General features: G+C 45.2%; 1 protein-coding gene across 1 annotated transcript in view; it reads left to right on the top strand.

The window, feature by feature from the left end:
• Nucleotides 1-11,868: 11,868 nt before the first annotated feature.
• The window catches only part of LOC306643690 (metastasis-associated protein MTA3-like), a gene marked incomplete at its 3' end in the record, with an annotated part of 37,720 nt that continues 31,247 nt past the window's right edge, over nucleotides 11,869-18,341 (top strand). The window contains exons 1-3 of the mRNA XM_079109928.1: nucleotides 11,869-12,109; nucleotides 13,682-13,749; nucleotides 18,015-18,108. Coding sequence (XP_078966054.1) covers nucleotides 12,082-12,109; nucleotides 13,682-13,749; nucleotides 18,015-18,108 — 190 coding nt within the window. The 5' untranslated portion in view covers nucleotides 11,869-12,081. The remainder of the gene's footprint in view (nucleotides 12,110-13,681; nucleotides 13,750-18,014; nucleotides 18,109-18,341) is intronic.

Genomic DNA, 18,341 nt, shown 5'->3' with positions numbered 1-18,341 from the left:
GCTTCAAACCCTTCAGTGACTCCCCGTAGCCACTACACAATAAAGTTTCATTTTAGCCTGGCAAGCACAGGGTTCTGGCATCTCTATTAGTTAGGAGCCTTGTTTGTGTATGTAAACTAAGTGAAGTTAACTTGAAGAAAAACAAAAAGGACATTTGTTATTAAGGAGAGAGGAGCGTTTCATGGACCCAGGGGCAGAATCAGGGGCACACTGGAAAGCTGTAGAAGCTTTCTGCCTTCCCCTCTGTCTCAGAGTCTTCCTCCCTTTCTTCTTTCTGCTCAGGAGCAGACTTGTTGGCTCCTTGCAAACAGGTTACGCAATAGAAAAGGAGGTGCAGGCGCCCAAGAGGCGTGACAATCTCTGGACTAACTTGGCCTCATCTTCACATTTTAAATTTTCCCTTAATTTAAAAAGTGTTGGGGGGTGAGCAGCTGGGAATGGAGCTCAGTGGTACAGCACTTGCCTAGAATGTGCAAGGCCCTTGGTTCTAGGAGTTGGGGGGTGGTCAGTGGCATACACATGTAATATTACCCAGGGACTTGGGAGGCCGAGGCAGGAGGATTCCAAGTTTGAGGCCAGCCTCAGCAACTTGGCAAGACCCTGTCTCAAAATAAAAATTTTAAAAAGGATTGAGTTTACACATCTGTAATCCCAGCAACTAAGGGAGGCTAAGGCAGGGTGATGGCAAGTTAGAGGCCAGCATTGGTAATTTAGACAGTCCCTAAAGAACTCAGTGAGATGCTGTCTCAAAATAAAAAATAAAAAGGTCTGAGAATGTGGTTTAGTGATTAAGCACTCCTCGGTTAAAAAAAAAAAAAAAAAAAAAAAAGAAGCGGAGGTGGGGGCAATTGTTTTGCTGGGTCAGATAGAGTACCTGTAATCCCAACCACTCAGGAGTCTGAGGCAGGAGGATCACAAATTCCAGGCCAAGCTCAATAATTTAGTGAGACCCTGTCTCAAAATTTTAAAAAAAGGTTTTTTTTTGTTTTCTGTACTGGGGATTGATTTAGGGCCACTCTACCCCTGAGCTACATCCCTAACCCTTTTTATTTTTTGATACAAGGTTTTCCTAAATTGCCCAGGATAGTCTTGTATTTACAACTTGGCAACATAGTGAGCCCCTGTGTCTCAATAAATAAACAAATAAAAAACTGTCTGGGGGAAACAGTTCAGTGGTACAATATCTCTGGGTTTCATCTTCAGTATCATAAAAAATGAAATATACATTCCAGTAGTTTTTAAAAAGACAAGAAAAATAGACATTTTGGTGGACTTGGGGATGTAGCTCCGTGGTAGAGTACTTGAATAGAATGCTTGAGGCCCTGGGTTCAATCCCTATCATTGGGGGGAAATTATTATTATTATTTTTTTGGCCAGTACTTACTCAGCATTTCTTTAGCTACTTAATGTTGTACATTGATTGATTGGTCAATTTCTCCTCTGACACTGTAGGGGCCAGAATGAGCGTGCAATCCTAAGTTTAGAAAAGCCGAGGGCTGGGAGTGTAGCTCAGTGATAGAGCGCTTTCCGAGCATGCAGAAGGTCTGGGCTCCATCTCCGGTACTGCAAAAACAGTAGCAACAACAAAAATCTCCTTTGCCGGCTCTAGGGAAAGCACCGCGTTTTCTCCTACCGTCCTCTGAGGACATAGATCATCATCTCTCACAGGCTTTCCTGACTGGTGCTGCTGTCCCTACCACAGACCGAATTAATTGCTCCCAATTCTGGGCTACTATAACCCTCATTTTTATTAGATTATAACCAGTCATGTCTTTGTACCTGCCTCCTCACTGGGCGGTGAGCTCTACAAGTTCAGGAACTCTATTCCATCTATCAAGCTATCCCAGAGGACGGCCCTGAACACCAGCGTCTCCATTAACGTTGAACTGAAATGAACTTATGCACTTGTATTTTCTGCAATTATTTCCTTTTCTTTCCTAAGTTTTTATAAAAGTTAATTTAGAAAATGTCAGCCTGTCTCAGCTGTCCTTAGAGGAAAGGAGGAAAAGGGCACTTGTTCCTGCAGGGGCTGAGAAGAAGCACATCCCTAGGAGCCAGGATGGTGAGTGCTGCAGAGAAGCAAGAGAGAGACCACACGGAGAGGAAAACCCAGACCAAATGACACTTTCTTTCCACCTGGAAGTTTCCCTTTCAGATCTGGTATTTCCTCCAATCTGGGGAATCTTAGATGAAGGTCTGTTCCCTGGCATCCATCCTCTGTGAAGGGTCTTTTTTTTTTTTCCTCATTTTTTTTATTGGTGCATTATAGTTATACATATTGATGGGATTCGTTGTTACATATTTGTACATGCAGAGTATAACCATATAATTTGGTCAAACTCACTCCCCAGCTTTCCTCTGCTCCCTCCCCTCTCCTACCCCGAGATCCCTTTCCACCCTTTTTAGGAAATTCACCCCCACCTTTGTTTTTCTTTTTCTTCTCTAGCTTCAGCAGATGAGAGAAAACACATGATGACCCTTGACCTTCTGAGTGTGACTTATTTGGCTTAACATGATGGTCTCTAGTTCCATTCATTTTCCTGAATGTCATAATTTCATTTTTCTTTACGGCTAAATAAAACTCTAGTGTGTATATATACCTTTTCCTTTTGGTACTGGGGATAGAAGCCAGGGGTGCCTAACCACTGAGCAGCATTCCTAGCCCTTCTTTTTTTTTTTTTTTTTTTTTTTTTTATTTAGAGACAGGGTCTCGCTGATTTGCTTAGGGCCTCATTAAGTTGCTGAGGCTAGTTTTGAACTTGCGATCCTTCTGCCTTAGCCTCCTGAGTTGCTGGGATTACAAGTTTGTTCCACCGCACTCAACCCAAAGTTCTACTTTTACTTGTGTGCAGTGGGTAGAAATCAGCTTCCTGGTTGGGACCAAGTGTCTTAGGGATAGAAAGAATTAAGAGTGTTGGTGAGTAGTTGCCCAACACAAAATAAAAATGTTTTGTGTTTGTTTATTCATTTATTTATTCATTGGTACTGGGAACTGAACCCAGGAGTGTTTTACCACTAAGTCAGGTCCTTGGCCCTTTTCATTTTTATCGAGACAGGGTCTCGATAAGTTGCTTCGGGTCTTGCTTAGTTGCTGAGGCTGGCCTCAGACTTGAGATCTCCTGCCTCAGTCTCCTTAGTTGCTGGGATTACAGGTGTGTGCCACCATTTCTGACTTTATTTTTTGAGACAGGATCTCACTAAGTTGCCCAGGCTGGTCTGGAACTTGCAATCGTCCTGCTTCAGCCTCCTGAGTTGCTGGGATTACAGGCATGTGGCATGGTGCCTGCCTCAGAACATCTTTTGAGACAAGAAGATGATAGTCCTTGGTTTAGAAAGAAAAAGTAGCTAGAGACACCAATTCGGCCTGACTTTGTTTTGGTGTCTCCCAGTCTCAGGGCTCTCAGACCTCTCTGCTTCTGTTTTCCCCTTCCTTTCTCATCCTCCCCAGCCCCCTGAAAATCCCCTCCTTCTGCTCTGCATAGGAGTCTGGAAGCTGACTTTTGAAGGACAGCACGGACCAGGGGCCCCCAGCCCTCCCTTCTGATCTGGATGGTGTTTACCAAGACTCCAGCCCTGGAGTCATTTGTGGCACTCTCTGCCTTACTGAAGAAAAATGGATTTTTCCTCAATTCCTGATTCCTGTTTAAATATTTAGTTTAATCAGCCCAGACCCAAGTGCCTTTTCCATTTCCCCTGGTGCCTGGGAGCCGTGCTGACACCAGCGGCATAAATAATGCATCTGATACTAGCAACATGCCACTGGCTGGGAGTTACTCCATCCCTCAAGTCTCTGGGCCTGCCCTCTGCTGCAGATGCTTCAGGGAAGCTGGGCCATGATGCAGAAGTCGGTCGCGAGCTCTGAAGGTCTGCGCCTCAGAGCTACTCCTGGAAGGAGTTACTGTGACAAGCAAGCAAGCAGTCCCTACTCCAGCCCAGACCTGAGGGGCCTTTGAGGGAGTAGGAGGTGAGAGAGGTGCTCTTGGTGGGGGAAGTGGGAGCAGGGAGGAAAACCAAGGTCTTAGTGTTCAAATCTGGTGAGGAGGCTGAGGGTCACTCAGGAAAAGCCTGATTTAGTCTCCTTGGGTGGGTGTGGGGCAGAAGAAGAGGACATTAGATTCGAGGAGGCCCCTGAATTCAAAGGCAGAGAAACCAGGACTCTGTGAAATGCTGGAATCTTCTCTCCCTGCTTCTAGAATTCTAGACCCTAATATGGGCTCCATCCTTCATACTAAGAACACGGTCCAGATTTCACCCTGTTATTCTAAAAGCCTCAGTGGGTAAAGTCAGGGTTTCCAGAGGATGGACATGTTGTCTCTTACAGAAAGGAACAATGTTGGAATTTGGCTGGACAAGTCCTGGGCATCCTTTGCCAAAACCTCAGAAAGGTTAGGCTGCCTCCAGGTACCTTGTCTTTGGAGCCGGCTCCTGGTTGCTCTGATCTGGGCAATTAAATGTGAAACATCATGTTAGTTGCCACTAATGATATGGTCCTAGCCTGGCTTTGTTAAAACAGCCTCTTGGGGCAGCTCTGTAATTTTTCTTTCCTCTCCAAAACTTTGCAGAGATAAAAGGAAACAAACAATGATTTATTTATCTAGCAGTTCAAAGTTTAGCTTTGAGCTCTCCAACATTTTCGGTTCTTTTTTGAAATCAAGAGTGCGAGTAAACTTCCCTCTTTGTCTTATGGAAGGGGCTGCTGCTACAAACCTATAGATAAAGATAAAAAGACCTGATGATAGGAACAAATTTAGTCTCCATTCCTTAGTCTGGTGGAGGGCAGCCAGGGTACAGGGGATTCATGAGTCCCCTTCTCTGTCCTGTTAAGACCAGAACCCTACCGATTCACGTTGAACTGCCTAGGACCTGGAGAATTAAGAACCACAGCAATCCTTCTGTGGACATGGCATTGCAACCTTATAATCCCAGCTAATCAGGAGGCTGAGGCAGGAAGATCTTAAGTTTGAGGACAACCTGGACAACTTAGTGAAACCTTATCTCAAAAAGTAAAAAGGGATGGGGGTCACAGGGGAGACAACTGGGGATACAAAAGGCAAATGACAGGAGAATTGGTCTATGGTAATACCACCTTGCCAAATCCAGGGGTTCATTTTTCACGTTTGTCGCAGTAGGAACTCCTTCCCCTTTTTCACTTGGCTCCTGGGACCTGGTACTCTCTGGCTTCCTTCACTACCTCCTCCTTTTGGGCTCTCCTCTTCCTGATCAGGACTTGTAGAGTTCTCAGTCTTGGCTGCACATCAGAATCACCTGAGGACTTTTGTTTTTCACCTAAAACCGAGGACCACTCCACAATAATTAAATCAGGGCGCTGGAGGGTAGAGCTTGGCTTTGTCACATCAGTTCCCCTGGTGTGGCCAGAATGCAGAACCAGCCTCTGCTCTCAGTGTTGGCTCGCCCACAGTGTGGCTGCTTTCTGCCTACACTCCCCTTAAGGAGCTCTCCCCAGCCCCTGGCTTCATGAACCTTGTGTGCAGCAATAGCTCCCAGATTGCCATCTCCACCTTAGGCCTCTGCTGAGCCCCAGAGCCCAGATCTAGTGCCTATTGGCAGTGTCTATTTAACACCTCCAAACAGATGTCTATGGCACCTGGAAGTGCTGACATACATCTATTTTGTCCTCTCAGCCATTATATCCAGTCCTTCACAAAAGGCCATTGGCTCTGCTTTAAAAATATATCTTGGTGGGACATAGTGGGGCACACCTCAGTAGACTGAGGCAGTCTGGGTAACTTAGCAAGACCCTGCCCTAGGATTAAAAAAAAAAGAGAAAGGGTTAGGGATATAGCTCAGTGGTAAGTGCCCCTGGGTTCAATCTGCAAAGAGAAAAGAGAAAAAATCCAAATACACAAATCCTGAGCAACATCCCCAGCCCTTCCTTTGGTTTTTATGTCCCTTAGTCTCTGTGGATAGTGCTCTCACTGTTTTCTGGCTAAATCTATGTTTACTTAAAATTGAGTGATAGATACCATCTGAATTAGTTCCCCAGGGCTGCTGTAACAAATGACCACAAACCAGGTGGCTTTAAACAACAGAAATTTATTCTCTCACAGTTCTGCAGGCCAGAAGCCTGAAATCAAGGTGTGAGCAAGGCTGGTTTCCACTGATCCTGTGGTTGCTGGAAATCCTTGTCATTCCCTGGTTTGGGGCCATGTAACTCCAGTCTCTACCCCTTCCTTCACATGGCCTTCTCTTATTGGCGTCTTTTTTTCTTCTGTGTTTCGTAAGGACACTTGTCATCGGATTTAGGACCCACCCTAACCCAGGATGAACTCATCTTGAGATCCTTAACTTAATTACATCAGCAAACACCCTTTTCCCAAATAAGGTCATATTTAATTTCATGGCAATGTACCATTTTGGGGGGAGGGTAGGGGCACCATTGGACCCACTCCACCATCTCAGAGGGAAGAGGATGAGATAGAAATGAGTCACATTTGCTTTTTTAGCCCTTGTCCCTTCCCTTCTCCTTTCCTCCCCTCCCCACTTTTCAGGGCTGGTGGGGAAGGATTCAGGGTTGAGGGAGAACTCAGTTAACACTTTCTAGAGTTTTCCTTGCTGTCCCTAGTGAGATGGGTGGTTAGCCCTAGTGAGAGGGCACTCCTCTTTGGCCTCACTGTCTGCCCTGGCCAGTGACTGTGTGACTCTGCCCTTGCCTTGCCTTGTTTGCACATTTGGACCTGGACTGAGATCCCTAACCTGTTAAACCTGTTTCTGTTCAAACCTAAGGACTCCAGGAACCTGCTTCTTGCCCTAGGGCAATAGTTTGGCTCGATCTTCAGACCAGACAGGCTGGGCTATGGGCTGCTGGTGACACAGAAGACAGTGTTTCCAGCTCAGACCTCTCTCCTGAGCTCCATGCTTGTTCATACAACTTTTTAAAAGACCAAACATCTACCTGGATGTTTCCAAAGGTGCCTCGAACACCACCTGCCTCATCTCTAGCTACCTTCTCCAACCTGCCACTCTTCCTGCATGCTCCATTCACCAGTCTCTACCCGGGTCTGTCCACCGGTTGCACCCTCCAAAGTCGCCATAAATCCTCTCTTGTAAATCCCAAACCTATCTGTTTTTCTCCCAGCTGGCTGCCATCACTTCTTACCCACCATCCAATTGATCTGGCTGAATTTTCCCCTCTCTGATTCATTCTCTGTGCTGTAGCTTGACTTGTCTTTGTAGTCATTCCCTGTGATTGCCCCTTACAATTCATTTTCTTGACCACACATCCTATACTGCCCAGCCACCTTTTATTCAAAGCCACAATAGGCAAAAATAATTTTTAAAAAGTTTAAAAATAATAATAAAAAGGAAACACTTGCTGGGGGAGTGGCACAGGCCATAATGGCAGCGATTTGGGAGACTGAGGCAGGAAGATCGCAAGTTCAAGGCCAGCCTCAACAACATAGTGACAATAAAAACAATAAAAAGGGCTGGGGATGTGGCTCAGTGCTAAAGAACCGCAGAACTAAAACAAAACAAAACAAACAAAAAAATGGGGGTGGGGAGAACACTAAGGTCAATTAGGCTACCCTTCAGGGGCTCATCCTTGTCTCCATTATAACTTCCAGTCCCTTTCCTGCTACATGGAAGGGGAAACAGCATTGTCACTAGAGAAGGAGCCTCCTTGTGCATGGAACCAAATGACTGAGTACCCCTTTGAGGGCACGAGAACTATGGGGTCCTAAAATACATACTTCCTGAAACCAGGACTTCCTGGAGTTAGTCCTGGACTTCATGTCTTTAGCCCAGGAGAGCCAACGAAGGAGAAGCTCCATGACTAGAAAAGCTGGAAAACACCCTACTCTGGTTTCCTTTCCTTCCGGGGCTCTTTTTTTGCTTCTTGCTGTCACATACCTTCCTTTTTCCTGGGATTCATTTGTCCACCTTTAAAACCCAGGAATACCTGAGTAAATTGGCCTTTTCCAGAAGAATTTTACTAAGACACAAGTTAATGAAAATGGGGGAGAAACAAATTACACAGAAAACAGAAACGACAAGACATATAGTCCCTCACTCAAAGTCTGACCTCTGGCTTCAGATCCGGTTTTTTCCATCTCCCAGTCTCCTTTCTTGGATTCAGTATCACAAAACTCCCAGACTGCAGCCAGCACCCTCTTATTTTATTTATTTATTTTTTGCGTGTCTAAAAACCTCCATTGTTAAATGGAGATGAAAACCAACTCTGTCTCATCTAGAACTTTCTTCCAGCATCTACTTCTTCCAGTTAATGGTGGGACACTGCAGACTGACAGAGGGGATGTTTTGCCTTCAAATAATCCCTTCCACATGCTTTTCCTCCCCACTTCCACCCCCCCATACTGGAGATCAGAATGAGGGATGCTCTACTACTGAGCTACATCCTGAGCCCTTTTGTGTGTGAGTGTATGTGTGGGGGGATTGAACTCAGGGCAAGCACTCTACCACTGACCCACAAAGTTAGCCCTAGCTTTTTAAATTTATTTTTGATTTTTCTTTGTTCTTTTTAGTTATACATGACAGTAGAATATATTTTGATATATCATACGTACATGGGGTATAATTCCCCATTCTCACGGTTATACATGATGTGGAATTACACTGGTCACGTATTCATGTATGAACTTAAGAAAGTTCTGTCTGATTCATTCTACTGTCTTTCCTATTCCCATCCCCTCTCTTCCCTTCATTCTCCTTTGTCTAATCCAAAGTACTTCCATTCTCCACCCACCCCCACTGTGTGTTAGCATTTGCATATCGGAGAGGGCCATTGGTTTTTTGGGATTGACTTATTTCACTTAGCGTGATAGTCTCTCATTCCATCCATTTACTGGCAAATGCCATCGTTCTTTTCTATGGCTGAGTAATATTCCATTGTGTATTCCACTGTGTATATGTACCACATTTTCTTTATCCATTCATTTGTTGAAGGGCACCTAAGCTTAGCTATTGTGAACTGCTATTAACATTGATATGGCTGTGTCACTATAGTATGCTGACTTAAAGTCCTTTAGGTATTTGCTGAGGAGTGGGATAACTGGGTCAAATCTTAAGCCTTTTTTTTTTTTTTTTGGTGGTACTGGGGACTGAACCCATGGCTTTGTACTTCCAAGGCAAACACTCTATCAGTTATTTCCCCAGCCCAAATCCTAGTCTTTCTGAGACAGGGTCTCACTTTATTATTCAGGCTGGCTTCACATCCTCTTGCATCTAGTCCCTGGGATTACAGGTGTGGGCCACTGCCCCTGGCTCCCATGTTTCTTTTATCCCAACAGCACTGCAGGGCATTTTACCCATGGGAGAGCTAGATTTGCCCTGGGATTTGTGGTGTGGTCTGAGAAACATATCTTCCTTAGTGGTGAATGAGAATGGCTGGAATAGAGAGAAGGGACCTAACAAGTTTGAAGCTCTCCAACATGTGCCAAACACTTTAAAATTTACCACAAGCCTTTGAGGCAGCTATCCTCACTAGTCATATTTTGCAGAATTTGAGTCCAGAGGGATTTAGTAACTTACATTTATTCTTGAAGATATTGAGCATTGCGGGGCACTGTGGCGCATGCCTGTAATCCCAGATAGGCAGGAGGATGGCAAATTGGAGGCCAGTTAAGCAATTTAGTGAGGTCCTGTCTCGAAATATTAAAAAAGAGCTGGGAACACAGCTCAGTGATAGAGCGTCCCTGGGGTTCAATCCATAGTATCGTAAAAAACAAAACCCCTCGATCTAGGGAGAGCAAAAGTAGGTCCCGTCATGCCATCATCATTACCCTCTGTTCTTCCCCCAAGTTTCTAAAGCTTCTAATGGGATATTTCTGGATAAGGCAGTTCCTAAGGGAAAAGGGTGGGTGTGGTTGTGGGGAGTTTTCTTGGCACCTTTGACACATTTATTGTGGTTAGTATAGTGACCACAAACACCTGGTAAGGATTGCAAAGATGGGACATGAGACAGGCAGGCAAAGAGCTAACAAAAACACAAAAATATTTTGAGGCAGGACAAATTGCTCGTTTATTTAAAAAATAATGAATCCTATAGCTTGCTTTTTTATTTTTTGTGTGTGTGGTTGAGAGCATTCTAGGTCAGAGGAAAGGGCTAGACTATAAGCCAGGACTGCTTCTAGTTTAGTGTATTACTCCAGGTGATTCATTCAGCCTATTTGTGTGGCAACTCAGAAATGGAGTGATGTCAGATATGTCACAATATGTTTTTGCTGGGATCTCCAGTAAAAGAATTATGATGGCTGGGTGTGGTGGCGCCCAGTGACTCAGGAGGCCAGTCGGCCTCAGCAATTTAGTGAGACCCTGTCTCAAAATTAAAAAAATAAAACAGGCTGGAGGGTAAAGCTCAGTGGTAGAGTTTCCCGGAGTTCAATCCTCAGTACCTCAAAAAAAAAAAAAAAAAAAAAAAACCAAATATGATAAACAACAGCTATACGGTGCGCACAACAGAATATTTTGTTTTCTTCTCTGGGTTAGAAGAGCTGATATAGGCTGTTTGACACATGGCATACAGACACTTGTTATTTGCATAGTACTTTACGCTTTCTGGTTTACCAAGCATTTTCAGATATCATCACAACTGATCCTTAGCACACCTGCGGAGTGAGTGTCCCAATTTGCAGATGAGGAAACAGGTCACAGTCTGTGTAATTCAGGCAAAGGTGCTGCACTTTTTCTTATTTTTTTTTCACCTCAATACTTTGTGGTAAGGGAACATCATAAGGCAACCAAAACAATTTTCTCTTCTGGGCACATCTCACCCTGCTGTTTCAAATCCAGAGTCAGAAGCACAAGGCTATGTCACCAGATAACCCAAACAACCCGCGACAGCCATCATCTTCATGTTTACTATGCACCAACCAATGTCTGGGAATAGTTTCTTTTTTCTTTTGGTACCGGGGATTGAACCCAGGGGTGCTTTACCAGAGTGATATCGTCAGTCAGCCCTTTTTTTGTTTTGAGACAGGGTCTTGCTAAGTCGCTTAGGGCCATTGCTGAGGCTGGAGTCTAACTTGCAGTCCCCCTGTCTCAGTCTCTCAGGTAGCTGGGATTACAGGCATGCGCCACCACACCCAGGGGAAAATAACCTTGTATAAAATAACCAGTTAAAGGTTTTAGGCACTTCACCAATTAATTGTCCATCTAACAGCAAGATGACTGACAATATCTTCTCTTTTGGTGCGTGTGTGTGAAGGTGAACTGTAGGGCCAAGTTTCGGAATAGACAAAGGGACCCCCCCCCCCCCCCCCCAATGCTACTAAAGGCCCAATTTCCCATCCATGCACGTGCTGGCCTTGTCTGGAGGCAGGGCCTCAGGATGTGGGGGAGCTGGTTCTGTTCAGCTCAGCATGGGGGTAAACCATAATAGACCTGCCAGTGCACTGAGGGGGACCTCGCAACGGAGCCGGTTTTTCTAGCCCTGTCCCTGTGTGGGTCTGACAGAAGAAAGCTGAAAGCACTAGAGGTCCTCCTGGCCCAAGGCCTGCAGGCGCTAAGCCATCACAGAAACCTCACCACGAGGGAGGAAGGCGCCCTGCTGCTGCACTTACTTGCATCCCAGAGTTTGCACCTAGACTGGCGCTCAAGCGCAGGAGGTCTCACACGCTGGGGTGCCAGGGTCAGAAGCCGGGAAGGAGAACCTGTCTTGGGGTGGGCAGGTGCCCGGGTACTCAGTGGGGCAAAGGCGCCCCGGAGAGGCCGAGCCTCCGGTCCCATCCCAGTTCTCCAGCAGCCCCCGGCCCGCATCTGCGAGAGTAGGCTTATGCTCTGGCTAGCACCCGGCCCGGGTCCTCCACTTGCAGTCAGACCCCAGCCTCCGCTCCCCCTCCCCACCCCAATTCCCGCCGGCCCCGCGGCGCTCGGGCCTCCCCGGCCTCCCCGGCGCGGCCCACTAGGCTTCGCAAGCCTGGCGCTGGGGGCGGGCACCAGCCCCCACCCCCCGGCGTCCCCTCCCCTCACTTCCCTCCCTCCCTCCCCTCCCTCCCCTCCCCCCGCGGCGAGGCGGCGAGGAGGCGGCGGCGGCGGTCGAGGCTGAGGCGGCGGCGGCGGCGGCGGGCGGGGCTCGGCTCGGGCTCCACGGGCGGGCGGGCGGACATGGCGGCCAACATGTACCGGGTCGGAGGTAGGAAGGCTCGGCCCGACCCGGCCCGTCTGGGAGCGGGCTGCGGGAGCGGGGGTCCGGGCGAGCGCACGCTAACCGCCTGGAGCCTCGGGCGCCGGAGCGCGGGGCGCAGGGGCGGGGGGCGCCGGGGCGCTCAGGGGTCGGGGCTCCCCGCCCCCACCCCACCTCCCCTCCCCCCGCGGGGTCCGCACGGGGCCGGGGCCCACCCTCTGCCCTAGCGCTGCCCCGGCCCTAAGGGCCGGGCCTCCGCCAAGAGGCATGAATCGGACATCCCCCACCTCCGTGAAACCCCATGGGAGCAGGGACCGTCGAGCCCCCTGCCAGGGTGGCCCTTCCTCACGTGGCTTCTAGGCACTGGGGGCTGGGGAGCACGGGGACACCCCTCCCCCACAACCCCCTTCAGTGGGAGTGAGGGTGGGCACGATGGGGGCCCTGCCAGGGCACAGCTGGACAGGCCTGTTTGCAGGGCCAGGGCCCTGCACCTTCCCAATGCCCCCCTGCATTTTTTGTCCAGACCCCCAAGAGTGGGGCGTAGGGGGCCAGGGAGCCTCGGGCAGAGGTGAGGAGTTGAGCGCAGCCCGGACTTTTCCTCTGCTGCCTGCCTTCCCAGGCTTCTGCAGAAGAGAGAAATAAGGTCAAACAAACTTTCTCCCTGCTCACGACGCCCTCCTCCCTCTTTCCTGGTAAAATAATAATTCAGATAAGTGGCGTGCTTGTGTGTGAGACTTGTTCTTCTCTGCTCATTAGCCGAGCTCCTGATGGATGGTGGTGGGAATGGCCTGGCTAAATGAGGCCACTTTGCAGGAGGGAGACGGGAAAGAGCCGCTAAGGTAGACAGTAACAGTGTCGTCCAGCCTCGGATAAACACACAGTGGGAAGTTTTCTGTGAGGCTATTAGATGAGAGGAGAAGCCGCACTTGAAAATTTCTGTCCTTGTTGAAAGTGCGGCGACTTCTTTATAAACAAGAGTCTGAATGGCTCTGGATTAAACATGGTAAAAGGATGAGAAGATTCCAACAACATCCCCAGAAGGCTCTGCCTCTGCCAATGACCCTCTCCTCCCGCTTCTTCATAATCTTCCCAAGTAGAGCTGTAGAAAAGTTTGTCAGTGTGTTTCTTACCTCCTTCAGCCCACCTGATTTTTTTCTTTCAGAGTTGGTGATTGAAGTGTAGGTTGGGCTGTTAAACTTCTTTTCCTTGCTCTGAAATTGTCTGAGGTCAACAATTTTATGTGAGAAGCATACTCCAGAGCAAATTGGATTGGAGGGAAAAGATGTGGAAGTTGGGTACACAGGACACGTTTGGCAAGCCATCACTACTCAGTGATGAGGACAGGTGTCTTGGTTTAGTGGAGAAATGACACTGTAGGACAAAAGTCTGGGAGAACTTGCTGAAACATGAACTGAAAATGCCAGGAAAATAAGATATATGTAGAGTACACACAGGAGAGATTCTATTAAGGTTGCATTAACAATGAATGGATTAAGTTCTTACTAACTTAATAAGTGGTGCATTGCCAAATATGAACTTTATATTGAAAAGATTAAATTCTGTAACTTCTTTTAATTACAGATTATGTCTACTTTGAGAATTCTTCCAGCAATCCATACCTAATCAGAAGAATAGAAGAACTTAACAAGGTATAGACTGAGTGTTCTCGATTCTAATATTAAAAATTATGTTTCCCACTGGAGGATAATTGGGTAAAGGGCATAAGAGGTCCCAGACTCTCTTGAAGTAGAGATTTCAGATTAGAGAGTTATGCAGGATTCTTCTGTGATGCATGCCTATAATCCCAGCAACTCTACTGGCTGAGGCAGGAGGATCAAAAGTTCTAAGCCAACCTGAGTAATTTTAGCCAGACCCTTGTCTCAACATTTAAAAAAAAAAAAGGATTGGGGTTGTAGGTCAATGGTAAAGCACCCTGGGTTCAATCCCCGATACCAGACATACATAAAGTTGGCAGATTTCTTTCAATTGCTTAGAGCCTTGAAAAGCAGGTTGTTTCCATAACTCAGTTCCTTTTTATATTTAGTCATGTGTTTCTCCCTTTTTAGTTAATTCATATTTCTCTCTTCCAGCTTTAGAAGGAGCAAGTTGGAAAATAGTGAAGGGAATTTGTAAAATACTAGACTAGACTAGTAAGAATACAGTTTTTGAAAATATGAATTAGCTTTATACAATGGCCCAGGTAAAATAAAATTTTAAGGTTTGTCCCTGATTCCAAATGTTTAAGATGACAGAAGCATTTGTGATTGTTTCAGTAGATGAGCTTTTGCAATGGAGGCATTGGGAAGCAGTTCTAAACTATGCAGAGTATACATTTTCTATTGATACTCTGGGTTTCTCTGGACTCTTTTGAGGCCCATTTCTGTGACTTATGAGAATTCATAGTGTTAGAATCTTTTGGATTGTTTGGCCAGTACCTTTCTTCAAAAATGCCATCTGGAGGCTGGGGATGTAGCTCAGTGGTAAAGCACTTGCCCAGCATGCACAAGGCCCTGGGGTCAGTTCCCAATACTGAAAGACCAGGAAAAAAAGCCATCTGAAGATTGGTTCAGTTCTGAGTCTCAGGAACACAGGCTTGGCCTAGTAGGTCATTACTTGTTTAAAGACCTTTAAAATCCCTGTTTGCTTCTGGGATAACCAAAGACTTTGCATTAAAAAAAAAAAAAAAAAAAATTATATGATTTGGGACCACTGCCAAATGAAGAGGCTAACCTCAAGTTTAGACCAGTCTTTGAGTGGGAATTATTGGATGTAGTTGTGAGGTGCTTCCTTTTTATGGTATTGGTGTAAGAACTCAGGCAACTCTAAACTATTCACCAGCTGGGTGTGGTGGCGCACACCTGTAATCCAGTGATTCAGGAGGTTGAGGCAGGAGGATCTCAATTTCCAGGCCAGTCTCAGCAACTCAGTGAGGCCCTGTCTCAAACTGGAAAGGATGGGGATGTAGTGGTAGAGAACCCCTAGGTTTAATTCCTAGTGCACACACACACACACACACACACACACACACACACACACTCAAACACACACAAAGATTCAGAGTTCAAGTAGGTGTCATCACCTTCAGATATACTTAATTCAGGGTTCAGGGTGTTGTTCAGTGAAAGAGTGCTTATTTAGCTTGCCTGAAGTTCTGGTTCAATTCCTGGTAAACCCCCTTACCCCCAGAGGTGTACCCATACATACATATCTATACACACTTAATTTTCATTATTTCCTTTGCCTGTCTTCCTAACTAGAGTGTGTAGTGAATTTTAAGTGTCTTAGAATAATGATTGGCACATAGTTGAAGTCATTCAGTAAATATTTGTTGAATTAGTGAATTTCTCAAATGTGTGATATTAATGCTTGTACAAAGCTTTACTATTTGCAGAGTATTTTGATTTCTTTGTGTGTGTGTGTGTATGTGTGTGTGTGTGTGTGCCTGTGCGCGTGCGTGTGTGCATGCACACATCAGGAATTGAATCTAGAGGCACTTTACCACTAAGCCACATCCCCAGCCCTTTTTATATTTTTTATTTTTGAGACAGGATCTTGCTATATTGCTGAGAACCTTGCTAAGTTGCTGAGGCTAGCCTTGAACTCATAATCCTTCTGCCTCAGCCTCCTGAGTTGCTGGGATTACAAGCATGCTCCACTGTTCCCCGCCCCCTTGTAATCATTATTATACCCTAGTAACATTTGTGGACTGTCACTGGGCTGCAGTCCAGTGTTCTGAATACTGAAGCTTCTGAGGAGTGCTCTTGTGTGTGTGTGTGTGTGTATGTGTATGTGTGTATGTGTATGTGTTTTGTAGAGGGGTATTGTATTGTGTGTGCATGGTCCAGAATAGAATCATTTGCTTTTTTTTTGGTACTGGAAATTGAGCATGTGGGGTCTCACACATGTTAAACATTTATTCTGTCTACACCTCTAGTCCTGAGAATTTTTATTTTGAACTACATCTCCATCTTTCAGGCGGGTTTAGATAAAAATTATCTTTTTAGAGCATCCCTGTTGGAGGAAGTCACTAATGAGGAAAAAATGATAAAAAGCTTATTGCCGAAGTCATAGATAGATTTTAGTTACATGGCAATATTTGCCTGTTCATTTAGCGGATTGCTGGATCATTATTTCTGGAGGATGTATTTGCTCATAATACTGTGAAATATAGAAACATTTTGGTTTGGAATTTAATACAATTTCAGTTTTAAGGGGCAATATTTCTGCAGTACTGTTTCTCACTCTAAAATACTGCTGCTGAACTTCATAAAATTGGCACATTTACTGCAGCACATAGATATTCTTATTTCTTTGTATTTGAATGTATCTATACACCCAGAGAAATTCAGAAAACATGTTCTAAAATTTGTTAGAAATTGGAAATTACAATGGCAGTTTATTGTAATCTATGTGTTTTTCCATGGAACTATATAATGAATGATTAACCTTCTTTAAAGCTCTCAGAATTCATAGAGAATAAGAGTATAGGAGTCTGGGCCTCAGCTGCAGTAAATTACAGCCTAACCAAATATTGATTGTATCTTAGACTGTAGTCAAAAAGAAATAAGAGCTTCAGTGTTCATAACTCAAGGTGTTTAATACTTTCATGTGTGAAGGTAAACTAAGTAGCGCTGAGAATATTGACTGTGATGTACTTGTAGACTCCCCTGGGCTGGAAGGATGCATTTTCAGGTCATCTGGTCTGTACTACATGATGACTGCTCCCACTTACAGAGCTTTACCACCAGTTCAGCATGAGTTTTTAGGGGAGGGCTGGGTGATTTTAGAGTTGGCCTGTGCTTTCTGGGAATGGGTTTAGAAAAGGTAAGTTTACATGTCACAAATAAATTATATGGCTTTAAAGTTTTGGGGGATTAACTTCTTAAGGCTATTTAGAGTTAACTGTGTCTTACTTTAATCATTGAGGCAATCTAATCATATTAGTGGGATTGATACCAGTGAGGTATATTTGATATCACGGTTACACACAGAACCTGAACAAGAATTATATTGCTTATCTTCATTTGATTTTTTTTTCCCTCCCACACTCAGAGTTGAACCCTGGGCCTTGCATATGCTAGATAAGTACTCTCCCACTGGGCCACACCACCACCCCTTTTTATATTTTTGTTTTAAGACTTGGTCTAGTTAATTTTCCCAGACTAACCTTGAACTTGTGATCCTCATGCCTAGCCTTCTGAGTAGCTGGGATTACAGGCATGTACACCACATCTGACCTTTCTTTAAACTTTATAGCTCCCTGGTTATCCTGTAGTTGTGTTTGGCATAGTGTTAAGGAGAATGATCTTATAATTGTGCAGCATCTAGTTTTGTTTTATAAACTGTTTGACAGTTTGGTAACTGCTTTGTTTTTCAAGCCTGGGAAATAAACCCAGGACCTCATGAATTCTAAGCACATGTTTTTTTAAAAAAATATTTTTTTCCTGATACTGGGAATTGAACCTGAGGCACTTTACCACTGAGCTACATCCCTAGCCACCTTTTTGTTTTGGTACTGGGGATTGAACTCAGAGACACTTAACCACTGAGCCACATCCCCAGCACTTTTTTGTATTTTAGAGACAGGTTCTCACTGAGTTGCTTAAGGCCTCAATAAATGGCTGAATCTGGCTTTGAACTCACAATCCTCCTGCCTCAGCCTCCTGAGCTGATGGGATCACATACATGTGCCACCATGCCCTGCTTATTCTGTATTTTGAGATAGGGTCTTGCTAAGTTGCTTAGAAACTTGCTAAATTTCTGAGGCTGGTCTTGAAATTGTGATCCTCCTGCCTGAGTCTCCTGAGTTGCTGGTATTGCATGTGTGTACCACTACAACTGACTGAGCACATGCCACATCACTGAACTGCACCATCAACCCCCAGGTAACTTTTTAATTTTTCTTATTTCTTAGACTGCAAGTGGCAACGTGGAAGCAAAGGTAGTGTGCTTTTATAGACGACGAGATATATCCAACACTCTCATAATGCTTGCGGACAAGCATGCTAGTAAGTTAATTATCTTTCTCTTGGACTAAAAAACTGTTGAAGTCTCATGTTTTTTCATGATATGTTTTCTGTTACCTGGAGCTTTCTATTTGACTTGTTTTCCTTCTAGTTTCAATGGAAGTATTTTTTGGGTGGCAGTTGGTTTTAGTTTTTCTTTTTTTTTTTCTTTTAGTATATTTTTTTAGGTGGACACCATGCCTTTGTTTTTTAAAAAAATTTTATGTGGTACTGAG

This window comes from Sciurus vulgaris, assembly GCF_902686455.1.
Source record: "Sciurus vulgaris genome assembly, chromosome: 14".
Taxonomy (NCBI): Eukaryota; Metazoa; Chordata; class Mammalia; order Rodentia; family Sciuridae; genus Sciurus; species Sciurus vulgaris.
The sequence above is the reverse complement of the archived record's forward strand: the minus strand, read 5'-3'. Positions and strand labels throughout refer to the sequence as shown.